Raw genomic sequence first — 19,245 nt, 5'->3', positions numbered from 1 at the left:
GTATATGTGGAAGCCTGTAGTGTCTGTAGAAGCCTGTAGTGTCTGTAGAAGCCTGTAGTGTCTGTAGGCGCCTGTAGTGTCTGTAGACGCCTATAGTATATGTGGAAGCCTGTAGTATCTGTAGATGCCTGTAGTATATGTGGAAGCCTGTAGTGGCTGTAGAAGCCTGTAGTGTTTGTAGATGCCTGTAGTATATGTGGAAGCCTGTAGTGTCTGTAGAAGCCTGTAGTGTCTGTAGACGCCTGTAGTGTCTGTAGACGCCTGTAGTGCCTGTAGACGCCTGTAGATATCTGTAGTGTCTGTAGAAGCCTGTAGTGTCTGTAGAAGCCTGTAGACATCTGTAGTATCTGTAGGGTCCCCTCTACGTTTTCTTGGTCTACATACAGTTCCTGTCCCCTTAGGTCATCGAGCTGCGGAGACCGATGGATTCACGGCTGGAACACGTGGACTTTGAATGTCTCTTCCGATGTCTCAGCGTCCGTCAGATAATCCGGATTTTTGCCTCGCTGCTGCTAGAGAGAAGAGTCATATTTGTAGCAGAGAAACTGAGGTGAGGGTTGTATATAGCTGTATATAGTGCTGGACCCTGCCGGTGTGACACTACAGCCCTCAGCATGCCCTGGCTGCACTGTGGTCATGTGACAACTAAAAGAAGTAAAGTGTGATAACACCAATGGGAAAGGACTAGTGTGGTGATGTCATATAATGGTGCAGGGCACTGGTGATGTTACATATAGGGGCAGAGTTATGTGGTGATGTCATATATAGGGAGGGGCTAGAGTGGTGATGTCATTTATAGGGAGGGGCTAGAGTGGTGATGTCATATATATATATATAGGGAAGGGGTAGAGTGGTGATGTCATATATATAGGGAAGGGGTAGAGTGGTGATGTCATATATAGGGAGGGGGTAGAGTGGTGATTTCATATATAGGGAGGGGGTAGAGTGGTGATGTCATATATAGGGAGGGGGTAGAGTGGTGATGTCATGTATAGGGAGGGGGTAGAGTGGTGATGTCATATATAGGGAGGGGGTAGAGTTGTGATGTCATATATAGGGAGGGGGTAGAGTGGTGATGTCATATATAGGGAGGGGGTAGAGTGGTGATGTCATATATAGGGAGGGGGAAGAGTGGTGATGTCATATATAGGGAGGGGGTAGAGTGGTGATGTCATATATAGGGAGGGGGTAGAGTTGTGATGTCATATATAGGGAGGGGGTAGAGTGGTGATGTCATATATAGGGAAGGGGTAGAGTGGTGATGTCATATATAGGGAGGGGGTAGAGTGGTGATGTCATATATAGGGAGGGAATAGAGTGGTGATGTCACATTTGTATATACTCCTCACCATAGCGAAGTTACTAGCTGAGCACCATGTCTGCCCCTCACACCAGGGCCATTCCCAGTACAGACATTGTTAGATTAAAGGGGTACTCCAGCAAAAATATTTTTCTTTCAAATAAACTGATTTCAAAAAGTGATATATATTTGTAATTTGCTTCTATTTATAAATCTCTGTTCTTCCAGTACTTATCAGCTGCTGTATGTCCTACAGGAAGTGGTGTCTGCAGTCTGACACAGTGCTCTCTGCTGCCACCTCTGTCCATGTCAGGAACTGTCCAGAGCAGCAACAAATCCCCATAGAAAACCTCTCCTACTGTGGACAGCTTCTGACATGGACAGAGGTGGCAGCAGAGAGCACTGTCTCAGACTGGAGAGAATACACCACTTCCTGCAGGACATACAGCAGCTGATAAGCACTGGAAGACTAGAGATTTAAATAGAAGAAAATTACAAATCTGTATAACTTTCTGAAACCAGTTTATTTGAACAAAAAGTATTTTCACTGGAGTACCCCTTTAAGAAAACATGGCCGACCCACATGTCCTCAGGTTATATGTGGGACCATAATTCAGCTCTATTAATTTCAGTGGAACTGAGCTGCAATACTGCACACAAACTGAGGACAAGAGTGGTGCTGTTTCTGAAAGCAAGCTGTTATGTTTTTGTAAGCCTGTATGTTTCCAGCACCTCCAGCACTATATATATATATATATATCAGTGATATCTCCAGGCTGGACGTATAGCGCTGGGCGTCCATTCCCACCCAGGTCAGTGGGGTCACTTGTTATATCCAGACATGAAGCGTGGGAACCGAAGGCCTGAAATGTTGCCGCCCCAGACCCGTCCCTGCACTGACTCATCCGCAGCATGGTGGGTGTCATGGAGGAGTCTGTGCTGGTATGGGGGCAGTGGGCAGCAGTAGGTAGATGGCACCATATGGCGGGGCCTGGCAGTCCGGGGTGGGGGTCATTCTCTGTACACATCTGACTGGTAACAGTTCAGTTCCTATATAGTGTACAGGGGTGTAACTCCTCATCCATCCACAAGGGGCAGAGCATCATCCGCACTTCATGTTTTTCCCTTGTGCTTTGCTGCCACCTACAGATGAATGTTAGGCACTCCCTGACTGACTAATAATCGCTCTATAGAAGTATAATGTATAGATACCATAGTGCTGCTGTGGAGGTAATCCCCTGTGAGATGGCTGATAACAGAGAGCACCAGCCTCCTCTGCTGTCCGCTATATGTCCGTGTGTCTCCTCTCTCCTCAGCACTCTGTCCAGCTGCTCTCATGCCGTGGTCGCTCTTCTCTACCCATTCTCCTGGCAACACACCTTCATCCCCGTCCTGCCGTCCTCCATGATCGACATCGTCTGCTGCCCCACGCCCTTCCTGGTGGGCTTGCTTTCCAACTCGCTGCCGAAACTGAAAGAGCTGCCGGTGGAGGAGGTGAGAGTGACGCTACAGCACCAGACCCTCTGCTGTGCAGAGCCATGTCAGCCTGTGCTGCTGGGATACATTGTATCTATGTGTCTCCAGGGGTCTGGACCCCCCATCTATAGGCAATCAATAGAGATGAGCGAATAGTGAAATATTCAATTCGATTGGATTCGATTCGAATAGCTCCCGATATTTGACTATTCGATCGAATATCGAATCCCATTAAAGTCTATGGGAGAAAAATCCTTGGGACCTGGAAATCAAGATTCGACGAATCGGAGGTCACCAAGTCCAAGACATCGATAGAAAGTGATGCAAACACCTCTGGATGCATCTGGGAAAGCAGGGAAGCAGTATTACAGGGATCGGTATTACCGGGGTTAGCGATCCCCGACAATAATGCAGATCCCTGTAATAGTTAATATTTAATTAATAAAACACATTTTCGTTCTAATAAAGTTATTTTCGTTGTTCAATAGCTTAATTAAACGAATCCATGCTTTTGCAATTAAATATATACTGTTAATAAAAAATAAATATATAAATAAATATGTATATTTATTTACAGTATATTTAATTGCAAAAGTATGTATTCGTTTAATTAAGCTACTGAACAACGATAATAACTTTATTAGAACGAAAATGGGTTTTATTAATTAAATATTAACTATTACAGGAAGCTGTATTATTGCCGGTAATACATATTGCCGATAATAAAGCTCAATGTACTAATTAATACTTTACTTTAATTAAAACAGCTAATGTTTCTTCTAATGATGCTATTTTTTTTTTTATCACAATAGCAACAATAGAAGAAACATTTAGATTTATATGTCCGGCCAGCTGATTGGCTGAGCGGACGTATAAAGAGCCGGTCCCGTCACACTAAGTTCAGTGTGCCGGGGACTGGCAAAGACAGAAGAAAGAAGATAGAAGATAGAAGACATCAGAGGGCGATAAGAAAGCTCCCCCCCCCTGCACTACACCCATCCTAGCAAGGAAGGGGGGTCACTTAACCCCTTCCTTGCTGGTATGGTCACAGTCTGGCCCCCAAGGGGTTAAGTGGGGACCCTTACTTAACCCCCTGGCGGGCAGATTGTTCAGTATGGCACCCAAAGGGTTAAGGGGGATGCAATGCATCCTCCCTTAACTCCTTGGGTGCCACACTGTAAGCAGCGAGCTGTAAAGATCCTGCATACTGTAAGGTGCACAACACTGCACACAATGATGGGTGTTGTGCTCCTGTTTGTGTGTTTCTCCCTTTTTGTTTTTCAGATATCGGTATCCTGTGGATTACGGCGGATTCGGTGGACTATGTCGATGACCAGTGGTTTTTGGGATTTTTGGGGGTGTTTTTATTTGAATAAAAAATATTTTTCACTTGTGTCGTGTCTTTATTTCTTTACTTTATAGACTTAGTAGTGGAAGCCATCTAATAGACGGAATCCATTACTAAGTCAGGACTTAGTGTTAGCCGGCATAAAATGGCTAACACTAACCCCTCCCCCCATTATTACCCCAGTGCCCAATGCCACCAGGGGTACTGGGAAGAGCCGGGTGCCAGTGGTCCCGGAGCGTCAAAATTGGTGCTCCTGGACCGGGCGGCAGCAGACTGGTAATATTTAGGCTGGGGAGGGCCTAAACCAATGGCTCTTCCCACTCTGGTGTTACCAGGCTGCTGTTGCTTGGTTTTTAACCCGGCTGGTTATGTAAATAGGGGGGACCCTATGCGTTTATTTATTTTTACTTAAAAAAAACGCGTAGGGTTCCCCCTATTTTCATATCCAGCCTGGTTAAAAACCAAGCAACAGCAGCCTGGTAACACCAGGGTGGGAAGGGCCATTTGATTTGGCCCTCCCCGGCCTTAATATTACCAGCCTGCTGCCGCCCAGTCCAGGAGACCACTGGCTCTTCCCAGTACCCCTGGTGGCATTGGGTACTGGGGTAATAATAGGGGGTTAGTGTTAGCCATTTTATACCGGCTAACACTAGGCCCTGACTTAGTAATGGATTCTGTCTATTAGATGGCTTCCACTATGAAGTCTATATAGTAAAGAAATAAACACACGACACACGTAGTCCACCGAATCTGACGTAATCCACAGGATACCGATATCTGAAAATCAAAAAGGGGGAAACACACAAACAGGAGCACAACACCCATCATTGTGAGCGGTGTTGTGCACCTTACAGTATGCAGCATCTTTACAGAGCTGCTTACAGTGTGGCACCCAAGGCACCCATTGCATCCCCCTAAACCCTTTGGGTGCCATACTAAAAAATCTGGCCCCCAGGGGGAGTTAAGTAAGGGTCCCCACTTAACCCCTTGGGGGCCAGACTGCACCCATACCAACAAGGAAGGGATTAAGTGACCCCCCTTCTTGGCTGGGATGGGTGTTGTGCAGGGGGGGGGGGGAGCTTCTACCCACCCTCCGATGTCTTCTATCTTCTCTCTTCTTTCTTCTCTCTTCTCCGGTCCCCGACACACTGAGCTCAGTGTGACGGCTCCAGCTGATTGGCTGAGCGGACATAGAAAATCTAAATGTTTCTTCTAATGTTGCTATTGTGATAAAAAATAGCATCATTAGAAGAAACATTTGCTGTTTTAATTTAAGTAAAGTATTAATTATTATATTCAGCTGTATTACCGGTAATAGGTATTGCCGGCAATAGAGCTTCCTGTAATAGTTAATATTAATAAAACACATTTTCATTCTAATAGTTATATTCGTTGTTCAATAGCTTAATTAAAATGAATACATACTTTAGCAATTAAATATATTGGAAATATATATATATATATATATATATATATATATATATATATATATATATATTTATATATTAATAATTTATATATTAATATATTAAATATATATATATAAATAATATATATAATATTTAATATTTTTAATAATATATATATAATATTTTATTTATATATTAATATATATTAATTTTATTTATATATTTATTTTTTATTAACAGTATATTTAATTGCACAAGCATGGATTTGTTTTAATTAAACTATTGAACAACGAAAATAACTTTTTTAGAACGAAACGTTTTATTAATTAAGTTAATTAACTATTTCAGGAATCCGCATTATTGCTGGGGATCGCTAACCCCGGTAATACCGATCCCTGTAATACTACTTCCCTGCTTTCCCAGGGAGGAGGAAACTTTATTAAAACAGCTAAATAATTGTTTAGCTGTTTTAATAAAGTTAATTTAGATTCAAATATTTGATCACATATTCAATCAAACTGGAATCTTTTGAATAGTGCAGTATTCCATCGAATACTATTCGCTCATCTCTAGCAATCAATGCTTGTGATTGGCGGGAGGGGGTGGCCTCAAAGAACCACTGTGGACCCCAGGCCCTGATAGTTGGGGGGATGTGGTGAACCTCGGACTCTGATAGTTGGGGGGATGGGGTGGACCCTGGACTCTTGATAGTTGGGGGGATGTGGTGAACCTCGGACTCTGATAGTTGGGGGGATGGGGTGGACCCCGGACTCTGATTGTTGGGGGGATGGTGAAGGGATGGGGCGGACCCCGGACTCTGATAGTTGGGGGGATGGAGTGGACCCCAGGCTCTGATTGTTGGGGGGATGGGGTGGACCCCAGGCTCTGATTGTTGGGGGGATGGGGCGGACCCCGGACTCTGATTGTTGGGGGGATGGTGTGGACCCCGGACTCTGATTGTTGAAGGGATGGGGCGGACCCCGGACTCTGATAGTTGGGGGGATGGAGTGGACCCCAGGCTCTGATTGTTGGGGGGATGGGGTGGACCCCAGGCTCTGATTGTTGGGGGGATGGGGCGGACCCCGGACTCTGATTGTTGAAGGGATGGGGCGGACCCCGGACTCTGATAGTTGGGGGGATGGAGTGGACCCCAGGCTCTGATTGTTGGGGGGATGGGGTGGACCCCAGGCTCTGATTATTGGGGGAATGGGGTGGACCCTGGACTCTGGAGACACCTGACGTGTGACTTCCCTTCCTCTTCACAGGCGCTGATGGTGGATCTCGGCTCCGATCGGTTTCTCAGACAGGTGAGAGTTCATGAGGGAGAAGGTTTCTCAGCTGTGAAGTGGGCAGCATGTGTCATGGGGCGCCAGTATCTCAGCTGTGTATGTTACAAGGGTCTGGTATCAGAGCTGTGTGTATCATGGGGGGCTTGTATCTTAGCTGTGTGTATCATGGGGGGCTTGTATCTTAGCTGTGTGTATCATGGGGGGCTGGTATCTTAGCTGTGTGTATCATGGGGGGGCTGGTATCTTAGCTGTGTGTATCATGGGGGGGCTGGTATCTTAGCTGTGTGTATCATGGGGGGCTGGTATCTTAGCTGTGTATCATGGGGGGGCTGGTATCTTAGCTGTGTATCATGGGGGGGCTGGTATCTTAGCTGTGTGTATCATGGGGGGGCTGGTATCTTAGCTGTGTGTATCATGGGGGGCTGGTATCTTAGCTGTGTGTATCATGGGGGGCTTGTATCTCAGCTGTGTATGTCATGGGGGGCTGGTATGTTAGCTGTGTGTATCACGGGGGGCCGGTATCTCAGCTGTGTGTATCCTGGGGGGGGCCGGTATCTCAGCTGTGTGTATCACGGGGGGCCGGTATCTCAGCTGTGTGTATCCTGGGGGGCGGTATCTCAGCTGTGTGTATCCTGGGGGGGGCGGTATCTCAGCTGTGTGTATCCTGGGGGGGGCCGGTATCTCAGCTGTGTGTATCACGGGGGGCCGGTATCTCAGCTGTGTGTATCCTGGGGGGGGCGGTATCTCAGCTGTGTATGTCATGGGGGGCTGGTATCTTAGCTGTGTATGTCATGGGGGGCTGGTATCTTAGCTGTGTGTATCATGGGGGGCTTGTATCTCAGCTGTGTATGTCATGGGGGGCTGGTATCTTAGCTGTGTGTATCATGGGGGGGCTGGTATCTTAGCTGTGTGTATCATGGGGGGCTGGTATCTTAGCTGTGTGTATCATGGGGGGGCTGGTATCTTAGCTGTGTGTATCATGGGGGGGCTGGTATCTTAGCTGTGTGTATCATGGGGGGCTTGTATCTCAGCTGTGTATGTCATGGGGGGCTGGTATCTTAGCTGTGTGTATCATGGGGGGCTGGTATCTTAGCTGTGTGTATCATGGGGGAGCTGGTATCTTAGCTGTGTATGTCATGGGGGGCTGGTATCTTAGCTGTGTGTATCATGGGGGGCTTGTATCTCAGCTGTGTATGTCATGGGGGGGGGGGTATGTTAGCTGTGTGTATCATGGGGGGCCGGTATCTCAGCTGTGTGTATCACGGGGGGCCGGTATCTCAGCTGTGTGTATCCTGGGGGGGGGGGGGGCGGTATCTCAGCTGTGTGTATCCTGGGGGGGGCCGGTATCTCAGCTGTGTGTATCACGGGGGGCCGGTATCTCAGCTGTGTGTATCCTGGGGGGGGGGGGGGGCGGTATCTTAGCTGTGTGTATCACGGGGGGCCGGTATCTCAGCTGTGTGTATCCTGGGAGGGGGGGGCGGTATCTCAGCTGTGTGTATCACGGGGGGCCGGTATCTCAGCTGTGTGTATCCTGGGGGGGGGGCGGTATCTCAGCTGTGTGTATCACGGGGGGCCGGTATCTCAGCTGTGCAGTGATGGCCGTTTTCTCTCTCCTGGGCAGATGGATGATGAGGACGCTCTGTTACCCCGGAAGCTGCAGGCGGCTCTGGAGCAGGCGCTGGAGAGGAAGGGAGAGCTGATCGGTCAGGACTCGGACAGCGACACTGATGAAGGTGACAGCCGGGGAGACGGGACTCTTACAGGTGGTCTCCAGCTTCTGCTCCCCGGACTGCCCCTTTAAAGCTTTCAAAAAAGAACCAACTCTTTATTGCTGCAGTTGTCTCAGAGATCCGGGGGAGGGGCGATGTTACCGTGATTGTGTCTGTGATTCTGAGCCGCAAAGAGTAGGAAGCTGATAACACACACGCCTCCACTGCACGCGCCTCCACTGCACGCGCCTCCACTGCACGCGCCTCCACTGCACGCGCCTCCACTGCACGCGCCTCCACTGCACGCGCCTCCACTGCACTCGTCTCCACTGCACGCGTCTCCACTGCACGCGCCTCCACTGCACGCGCCTCCACTGCACGCGCCTCCACTGCACGAGCCTCCACTGCACGAGCCTCCACTGCACGCGCCTCCACTGCACGCGCCTCCACTGCACGCGCCTCCACTGCACGCGTCTCCACTGCACGCGTCTCCACTGCACGCGTCTCCACTGCACGCGCCTCCACTGCACGCGCCTCCACTGCACGAGCCTGCACGCGTCTCCACTGCACGCGCCTCCACTGCACGCGCCTCCACTGCACGCGCCTCCACTGCACGCGCCTCCACTGCACGCGCCTCCACTGCACGAGCCTCCACTGCACGCGCCTCCACTGCACGCGTCTCCACTGCACGCGCCTCCACTGCACGAGCCTCCACTGCACGAGCCTCCACTGCACGAGCCTGCACGCGTCTCCACTGCACGCGCCTCCACTGCACGCGCCTCCACTGCACGCGCCTCCACTGCACGCGCCTCCACTGCACGCGCCTCCACTGCACGCGTCTCCACTGCACGCGTCTCCACTGCACGCGCCTCCACTGCACGCGCCTCCACTGCACGCGTCTCCACTGCACGAGCCTCCACTGCACGAGCCTCCACTGCACGAGCCTCCACTGCACGCGCCTCCACTGCACGCGCCTCCACTGCACGCGTCTCCACTGCACGAGCACATGTGGTCTCTCTCTCGCAGAGTATAACACACTGAGCGGTCTCTCTCTCGCAGAGTATAACACACTGAGCGGTCTCTCTCTCGCAGAGTATAACACACTGAGCGGTCTCTCTCTCTCTCGCAGAGTATAACACACTGAGCGGTCTCTCTCTCGCAGAGTATAACACACTGAGCGGTCTCTCTCTCTCTCGCAGAGTATAACACACTGAGCGGTCTCTCTCTCTCTCGCAGAGTATAACACACTGAGCGGTCTCTCTCTCGCAGAGTATAACACACTGAGCGGTCTCTCTCTCGCAGAGTATAACACACTGAGCGGTCTCTCTCTCTCTCGCAGAGTATAACACACTGAGCGGTCTCTCTCTCTCGCAGAGTATAACACACTGAGCGGTCTCTCTCTCTCTCGCAGAGTATAACACACTGAGCGGTCTCTCTCTCGCAGAGTATAACACACTGAGCGGTCTCTCTATCTCTCGCAGAGTATAACACACTGAGCGGTCTCTCTCTCTCTCGCAGAGTATAACACACTGAGCGGTCTCTCTCGCAGAGTATAACACACTGAGCGGTCTCTCTCTCTCTCGCAGAGTATAACACACTGAGCGGTCTCTCTCTCTCGCAGAGTATAACACACTGAGCGGTCTCTCTCTCGCAGAGTATAACACACTGAGCGGTCTCTCTCTCTCTCGCAGAGTATAACACACTGAGCGGTCTCTCTCTCTCTCGCAGAGTATAACACACTGAGCGGTCTCTCTCTCGCAGAGTATAACACACTGAGCGGTCTCTCTCTCTCTCGCAGAGTATAACACACTGAGCGGTCTCTCTCGCAGAGTATAACACACTGAGCGGTCTCTCTCTCTCGCAGAGTATAACACACTGAGCGGTCTCTCTCTCTCGCAGAGTATAACACACTGAGCGGTCTCTCTCTCTCGCAGAGTATAACACACTGAGCGGTCTCTCTCTCGCAGAGTATAACACACTGAGCGGTCTCTCTCTCTCTCGCAGAGTATAACACACTGAGCGGTCTCTCTCTCTCTCGCAGAGTATAACACACTGAGCGGTCTCTCTCTCTCTCGCAGAGTATAACACACTGAGCGGTCTCTCTCTCTCGCAGAGTATAACACACTGAGCGGTCTCTCTCTCTCTCGCAGAGTATAACACACTGAGCGGTCTCTCTCTCTCGCAGAGTATAACACACTGAGCGGTCTCTCTCTCGCAGAGTATAACACACTGAGCGGTCTCTCTCGCAGATTATAACACACTGAGCGGTCTCTCTCGCAGAGTATAACACACTGAGCGGTCTCTCTCTCTCGCAGAGTATAACACACTGAGCGGTCTCTCTCTCGCAGAGTATAACACACTGAGCGGTCTCTCTCTCTCGCAGAGTATAACACACTGAGCGGTCTCTCTCTCTCGCAGAGTATAACACACTGAGCGGTCTCTCTCTCTCTCTCTCGCAGAGTATAACACACTGAGCGGTCTCTCTCTCTCTCTCGCAGAGTATAACACTGAGCGGTCTCTCTCTCGCAGAGTATAACACACTGAGCGGTCTCTCTCTCTCTCGCAGAGTATAACACACTGAGCGGTCTCTCTCTCTCTCGCAGAGTATAACACACTGAGCGGTCTCTCTCTCGCAGAGTATAACACACTGAGCGGTCTCTCTCTCTCTCGCAGAGTATAACACACTGAGCGGTCTCTCTCTCTCGCAGAGTATAACACACTGAGCGGTCTCTCTCTCTCTCGCAGAGTATAACACACTGAGCGGTCTCTCTCTCTCTCGCAGAGTATAACACACTGAGCGGTCTCTCTCTCTCGCAGAGTATAACACACTGAGCGGTCTCTCTCTCTCACAGAGTATAACACACTGAGCGGTCTCTCTCTCTCTCGCAGAGTATAACACACTGAGCGGTCTCTCTCTCTCTCGCAGAGTATAACACACTGAGCGGTCTCTCTCTCTCTTGCAGAGTATAACACACTGAGCGGTCTCTCTCTCTCTCGCAGAGTATAACACACTGAGCGGTCTCTCTCTCTCTCTCTCGCAGAGTATAACACACTGAGCGGTCTCTCTCGCAGAGTATAACACACTGAGCGGTCTCTCTCGCAGAGTATAACACACTGAGCGGTCTCTCTCTCTCTCGCAGAGTATAACACACTGAGCAGTCTCTCTCGCAGAGTATAACACACTGAGCGGTCTCTCTCTCTCTCGCAGAGTATAACACACTGAGCGGTCTCTCTCTCTCTCGCAGAGTATAACACACTGAGCGGTCTCTCTCTCTCTCGCAGAGTATAACACACTGAGCGGTCTCTCTCTCGCAGAGTATAACACACTGAGCGGTCTCTCTCTCTCTCGCAGAGTATAACACACTGAGCGGTCTCTCTCTCACAGAGTATAACACACTGAGCGGTCTCTCTCTCTCTCTCTCACAGAGTATAACACACTGAGCGGTTTCTCTCTCTCTCGCAGAGTATAACACACTGAGTGGTCTCTCTCTCTCTCGCAGAGTATAACACACTGAGTGGTCTCTCTCTCTCTCGCAGAGTATAACACACTGAGCGGTCTCTCTCTCTCTCGCAGAGTATAACACACTGAGCGGTCTCTCTCTCTCTCGCAGAGTATAACACACTGAGCGGTCTCTCTCTCTCTCGCAGAGTATAACACACTGAGCGGTCTCTCTCTCTCTCGCAGAGTATAACACACTGAGCGGTCTCTGTCTCTCTCGCAGAGTATAACACACTGAGCGGTCTCTCTCTCTCTCGCAGAGTATAACACACTGAGCGGTCTCTCTCTCTCTCGCAGAGTATAACACACTGAGCGGTCTCTCTCTCTCTCGCAGAGTATAACACACTGAGCGGTCTCTCTCTCTCACAGAGTATAACACACTGAGCGGTCTCTCTCTCGCAGAGTATAACACACTGAGCGGTCTCTCTCTCTCTCGCAGAGTATAACACACTGAGCGGTCTCTGTCTCTCTCGCAGAGTATAACACACTGAGCGGTCTCTCTCTCTCTCGCAGAGTATAACACACTGAGCGGTCTCTCTCTCTCTCGCAGAGTATAACACACTGAGCGGTCTCTCTCTCTCTCGCAGAGTATAACACACTGAGCGGTCTCTGTCTCTCTCGCAGAGTATAACACACTGAGCGGTCTCTCTCTCTCTCGCAGAGTATAACACACTGAGCGGTCTCTCTCTCTCTCGCAGAGTATAACACACTGAGCGGTCTCTCTCTCTCTCGCAGAGTATAACACACTGAGCGGTCTCTCTCTCTCTCGCAGAGTATAACACACTGAGCGGTCTGGTTTCGGAGGTCTTCATCCGCTTCTTTGTGGAGACCATCGGCCATTACTCCCTCTTCCTGGTACAGAATGAGCGGGGGCAGCGGGTCTTCCAGAGAGACGCCTTCCGCAAGTCTGTGGCCTCTAAGAGCGTCCGCCGCTTCCTGGAGGTTTTCATGGAGTCTCAGATGTTCGCTGGATTCATCCAGGACCGGGAGCTGCGCAAATGTCGCGCCAAAGGTGAGTGATGAACGGAGCCGCAACCCCAGCATAAACAATCCATGTCCCAGATCCTGAGTGACACCCAACACATCCATCACAACCAACACACACCACCCAACTCATCACACATCACCCAACTCATCACACATCACCCAACTCATCACACCCATCACACACCACCCAATCCAACACACCCATCACCCAACTCATCACACCCAAGACAACCCATACACATCACCCAACTCATCACATCATCCATCGCACCCATCACATCACACCCAACCCATCGCACCCATCACATCACATCACACACATCACATCATCTATCACACCCATCACACATCACCCAATCCATCACACATCACCCAACTCATCACACCCAAGACAACCCATACACATCACCCAACTCATCACATCATCCATCGCACCCATCACATCACACCCAACCCATCGCACCCATCACATCACACACATCACATCATCTATCACACCCATCACACATCACCCAATCCATCACACATCACCCAACTCATCACACCCAAGACAACCCATAAACATCACCCAACTGATCACATCACCCATCGCACACATCACATCATCTATCACACACATCACCCAACTAATCACACCCAACACACATCACACCCAACCCATCGCACCCATCACAACCAATACACATCACTCAAGTCATCACACCCAACACATCACACACATCACATCACCCACCACAACCAACCCATCACACATAACCTCACACATCATGCATCAGTCACACATCATGGTGGTCTGTCTTCTCCTGCAGGTCTGTTTGAGCAGAGAGTGGAGCAGTATCTAGAAGAGCTGCCGGAGCACGAGCAGAGCGGCGTCAACAAGTTCTGGAGGGGCCTGGGTCAGTATATAGCATCACTCACACTGCTGACAGATCCATAACCAGGAGATGGCTGATACCAGAGAGTAATAGACTGTATATACTGGGGGCATCACTCACACTGCTGACATATCCATAACCAGGAGATGGCTGATACCAGAGAGTAATAGACTGTATATACTGGGGGCATCACTCACACTGCTGACATATCCATAACCAGGAGATGGCTGATACCAGAGAGTAATACACTGTATATACTGGGGGCATCACTCACACTGCTGACAGATCCATAACCAGGAGATGGCTGATACCAGAGAGTAATACACTGTATATACTGGGGGCATCACTCACACTGCTGACAGATCCATAACCAGGAGATGGCTGATACCAGAGAGTAATACACTGTATATACTGGGGGCATCACTCACACTGCTGACAGATCCATAACCAGGAGATGGCTGATACCAGAGAGTAATACACTGTATATACTGGGGGCATCACTCACACTGCTGACAGATCCATAACCAGGAGATGGCTGATACCAGAGAGTAATACACTGTATATACTGGGGGCATCACTCACACTGCTGACAGATCCATAACCAGGAGATGGCTGATACCAGAGAGTAATACACTGTATATACTGGGGGCATCACTCACACTGCTGACAGATCCATAACCAGGAGATGGCTGATACCAGAGAGTAATACACTGTATATACTGGGGGCATCACTCACACTGCTGACAGATCCATAACCAGGAGATGGCTGATACCAGAGAGTAATACACTGTATATACTGGGGGCATCACTCACACTGCTGACAGATCCATAACCAGGAGATGGCTGATACCAGAGAGTAATACACTGTATATACTGGGGGCATCACTCACACTGCTGACAGATCCATAACCAGGAGATGGCTGATACCAGAGAGTAATACACTGTATATACTGGGGGCATCACTCACACTGCTGACAGATCCATAACCAGGAGATGGCTGATACCAGAGAGTAATATAGAAACATAGAAGATTGCCGGCCGATAAGGTGACATTCTGTTATTGTAGATTTCCCTTCTTCCTCCTGTAACATATATAAAGGTTTCCCATAGTGCCCCTCCTTTCCCTTCTTCCTCCTGTAACATATATAATGCTTTCCCATAGTGCCCCTCCTTTCCCTTCTTCCTCCTGTAACATATATAAAGGTTTCCATCATGTCCTCCCTTTCCCTTCTTCCCTCCTGTAACATATATAAAGGTTTCCATCATGTCCCTCCTTTCCCTTCTTCCTCCTGTAACATATATAAAGTTTTCATCATGTCCTCCCTTTCCCTTCTTCCTCCTGTAACATGTATAAAGGTTTCCATCATGTCCTCCTTTCCCTTCTTCCTCCTGTAACATATATAAAGGTTTCCATCATGTCCCTCCTTTCCCTTCTTCCTCCTGTAACATATATAAAGGTTTCCATCATGTCCCTCCTTTCCCTTCTTCCTACTGTAACATATATAAAGGTTTCCATCATGTCCGCCCTTTCCCTTCTTCCTCCTGTAACATGTATAAAGGTTTCCATCATGTCCCTCCTTTCCCTTCTTCCTCCTGTAACATGTATAAAGGTTTCCATCATGTCCTCCCTTTCCCTTCTTCCTCCTGTAACATATATAAAGGTTTCCATCATGTCCCTCCTTTCCCTTCTTCCTCCTGTAACATATATAATGGTTTCCCATAGTGCCCCCCTTTCCCTTCTTCCTCCTGGAACACATATAAAGGTTTCCCAGTGTCCTCCCTTTCCCTTCTTCCTCCTGTAACATAAAGGTTTCCATCATGTCCCCCCTTTCCCTTCTTCCCCCTGTAACATATATAATGGTTTCCATCATGTCCTCCCTTTCCCTTCTTCCTCCTGTAACATATATAATGGTTTCCATCATGTCCTCCCTTTCCCTTCTTCCTCCTGTAACATATATAATGGTTTCCCATAGTGCCCCCCTTTCCCTTCTTCCTCCTGTAACATATATAATGGTTTCCTATAGTGTCCCCCCTTTCCCTTCTTCCTCCTGTAACATATATAATGGTTTCCATCATGTCCCCCCTTTCCCTTCTTCCTCCTGTATCATATATAAAGGTTTCCCATACTGTCCTCCCTTTCCCTTCTTCCCTCCTGTAACATATATAAAGGTTTCCATCATGTCCTCCCTTTCCCTTCTTCCCTCCTGTAATATATATAAAGGTCTCCATCATGTCCCCCCTTTCCCTTCTTCCTCCTGTAACATATATAAAGGTTTCCATCATGTCCTCCCTTTCCCTTCTTCCCTCCTGTAACATATATAAAGGTTTCCATCATGTCCTCCCTTTCCCTTCTTCCTCCTGTAACATATATAAAGGTTTCCATCATGTCCTCCCTTTCCCTTCTTCCCTCCTGTAATATATATAAAGGTTTCCATCATGCCCCTCCTTTCCCTTCTTCCTCCTGTAACATATATAAAGGTTTCCCATAGTGCCCCCCCCTTTCCCTTCTTCCTCCTGTAACATATATAAAGGTTTCCCATAGTGCCCCCCCTTTCCCTTCTTCCTCCTGTAACATATATACAGGTTTCCCATAGTGCCCCCCCTTTCCCTTCTTCCTCCTGTAACATATATAAAGGTTTCCCATAGTGCCCCCCTTTCCATTCTTCCTCCTGTAACATATATAAAGGTTTCCCATAGTGCCCCCCCTTTCCCTTCTTCCTCCTGTAACATATATAAAGGTTTCCCATAGTGCCCCCCCTTTCCCTTCTTCCTCCTGTAACATATATAAAGGTTTCCCATAGTGCCCCCCCCCCTTTCCCTTCTTCCTTCTGTAACATATATAAAGGTTTCCCATAGTGCCCCCCCTTTCCCTTCTTCCTCCTGTAACATATATAAAGGTTTCCCATAGTGCCCCCCCTTTCCCTTCTTCCTCCTGTAACATATATAAAGGTTTCCCATAGTGCCCCCCCCTTTCCCTTCTTCCTCCTGTAACATATATAAAGGTTTCCCATAGTGCCCCCCCTTTCCCTTCTTCCTCCTGTAACATATATAAAGGTTTCCCATAGTGCCCCCCTTTCCCTTCTTCCTCCTGTAACATATATAAAGGTTTCCCATAGTGCCCCCCCCTTTCCCTTCTTCCTCCTGTAACATATATAAAGGTTTCCCATAGTGCCCCCCCCTTTCCCTTCTTCCTCCTGTAACATATATAAAGGTTTCCCATAGTGCCCTCCCTTTCCCTTCTTCCTCCTGTAACATATATAAAGGTTTCCCATAGTGCCCTCCCTTTCCCTTCTTCCTCCTGTAACATATATAAAGGTTTCCCATAGTGCCCTCCCTTTCCCTTCTTCCTCCTGTAACATATATAAAGGTTTCCCATAGTGCCCCCCCTTTCCCTTCTTCCTCCTGTAACATATATAAAGGTTTCCCATAGTGTCCTCCCTTTCCCTTCTTCCTCCTGTAACATATATAAAGGTTTCCATCATGTCTTCCCTTTCCTTTCTTCCTCCTATAACATATATAAAGGTTTCCATCATGTCCTCCTTTCCCTTCTTCCTCCTGTAACATATATAAAGGTTTCCATCATGTCCTCCTTTCCCTTCTTCCTCCTGTAACATATATAAAGGTTTCCATCATGTCCCCCCTTTCCCTTCTTCCTCCTGTAACATATATATAGGTTTCCATCATGTCCTCCTTTCCCTTCTTCCTCCTGTAACATATATAAAGGTTTCCATCATGTCCCCCCTTTCCCTTCTTCCTCCTGTAACATATATATAGGTTTCCATCATGTCCTCCCTTTCCCTTCTTCCTCCTGTAACATATATAAAGGTTTCCATCATGTCCTCCCTTTCCCTTCTTCCTCCTATAACATATATAAAGGTCTCCATCATGTCCCTCCCTTTCCCTTCTTCCCTCCTGTAATATATATAAAGGTTTCCATCATGTCCCCCCTTTCCCTTCTTCCTCCTGTAACATATATAAAGGTTTCCATCATGTCTTCCCTTTCCCTTCTTCCTCCTATAACATATATAAAGGTTTCCCATAGTGCCCCCCCTTTCCCTCCTTCCTCCTGTAACATATATAAAGGTTTCCATCATGTCCTCCCTTTCCCTTCTTCCTCCTGTAACATATATAAAGGTTTCCCATAGTGCCCCCCCTTTCCCTTCTTCCTCCTGTAACATATATAAAGGTTTCCCATAGTGCCCCCCCCTTTCCCTTCTTCCTCCTGTAACATATATAAAGGTTTCCCATAGTGCCCCCCCTTTCCCTTCTTCCTCCTGTAACATATATAAAGGTTTCCATCATGTCCTCCCTTTCCCTTCTTCCTCCTGTAACATATATAAAGGTTTCCCATAGTGCCCCCCCCTTTCCCTTCTTCCTCCTGTAACATATATAAAGGTTTCCCATAGTGCCCCCCCCTTTCCCTTCTTCCTCCTGTAACATATATAAAGGTTTCCCATAGTGCCCCCCCTTTCCCTTCTTCCTCCTGTAACATATATAAAGGTTTCCCATAGTGCCCCCCCCTTTCCCTTCTTCCTCCTGTAACATATATAAAGGTTTCCCATAGTGCCCCCCCTTTCCCTTCTTCCTCCTGTAACATATATAAAGGTTTCCCATAGTGTCCCTTATTTCCCTGACCATTTTCTTTCTCTTCAGGAAACAAGATGAAGTTTCTCCATAAGAAGAACTGAACGGTGACATCCAGGACGGATCCTGCGACGTCCGAGCTGTTACTTACCGGAGCGACACTAACCCTAGGACTGATGGGGTGGGAGGGGCTTAGACCTCTGCCCCCCCAGGACTGATAGGAGGGGGCGGGGCACAGACCCCCGGGATTTACCACTTTTATATATATATGTAAATATTGATCCTTTTTGGGTTTTTTACGTGTCATTTTTTAATGAATAGGTGAAACTGTGGTAAATGGGGCGAAGGGCGGCGGCGGCCCCCCATGTGTGATACTGTACAGATGGCCGACCCTCTGCACACACGTCACTCAATGTTTTCTGGTCAGTAGATTGCACTATGACTGATCCAATGAAGAAGAGATGAACGTGGAAAATGTGCGAGACGTAATAAACGCCAAGACGGAAACCTCTGGTGTCATGTGATCAATGAACACCACGCCCACAGAATGATATCTGCAGTCCTATGTAACACCACAGATAACACAGTGATATCTGAGTACAGATAATGTAGTAGCTGTCACCTGCAGTCCTATGTAACACCACAGATAACACAGTAATATCGATTGAGTACAGATAATGTAGTAGCTGTCACCTGCAGTCCTATGTAACCCCACAGATAACACAGTGATATCTCTGAGTACAGATAATGTAGATGTCTCCTGCAGTCC

The 19,245-nt window shown here is 48.4% G+C and overlaps 1 protein-coding gene across 5 annotated transcripts in view; it reads left to right on the top strand.

The window, feature by feature from the left end:
• The window catches only part of DENND2B (DENN domain containing 2B), a 155,329-nt gene extending 136,346 nt beyond the window's left edge, over positions 1 to 18,983 (top strand). For all 5 annotated transcript variants that reach the window (XM_069965012.1, XM_069965011.1, XM_069965010.1 and 2 more), the window contains 7 exons: positions 402 to 550; positions 2,617 to 2,794; positions 6,799 to 6,840; positions 8,444 to 8,555; positions 12,803 to 13,042; positions 13,827 to 13,913; positions 18,546 to 18,983. In XM_069965012.1, the coding sequence (XP_069821113.1) occupies positions 402 to 550; positions 2,617 to 2,794; positions 6,799 to 6,840; positions 8,444 to 8,555; positions 12,803 to 13,042; positions 13,827 to 13,913; positions 18,546 to 18,580 (843 nt within the window). In that variant the 3' untranslated portion in view covers positions 18,581 to 18,983. The remainder of the gene's footprint in view (positions 1 to 401; positions 551 to 2,616; positions 2,795 to 6,798; positions 6,841 to 8,443; positions 8,556 to 12,802; positions 13,043 to 13,826; positions 13,914 to 18,545) is intronic.
• The last annotated feature ends 262 nt before the right edge of the window (positions 18,984 to 19,245 follow it).

This window comes from Dendropsophus ebraccatus, chromosome 4, assembly GCF_027789765.1.
Source record: "Dendropsophus ebraccatus isolate aDenEbr1 chromosome 4, aDenEbr1.pat, whole genome shotgun sequence".
Lineage (NCBI taxonomy): Eukaryota > Metazoa > Chordata > Amphibia > Anura > Hylidae > Dendropsophus > Dendropsophus ebraccatus.
This window is presented reverse-complemented; position numbering and strand designations above follow the sequence as displayed.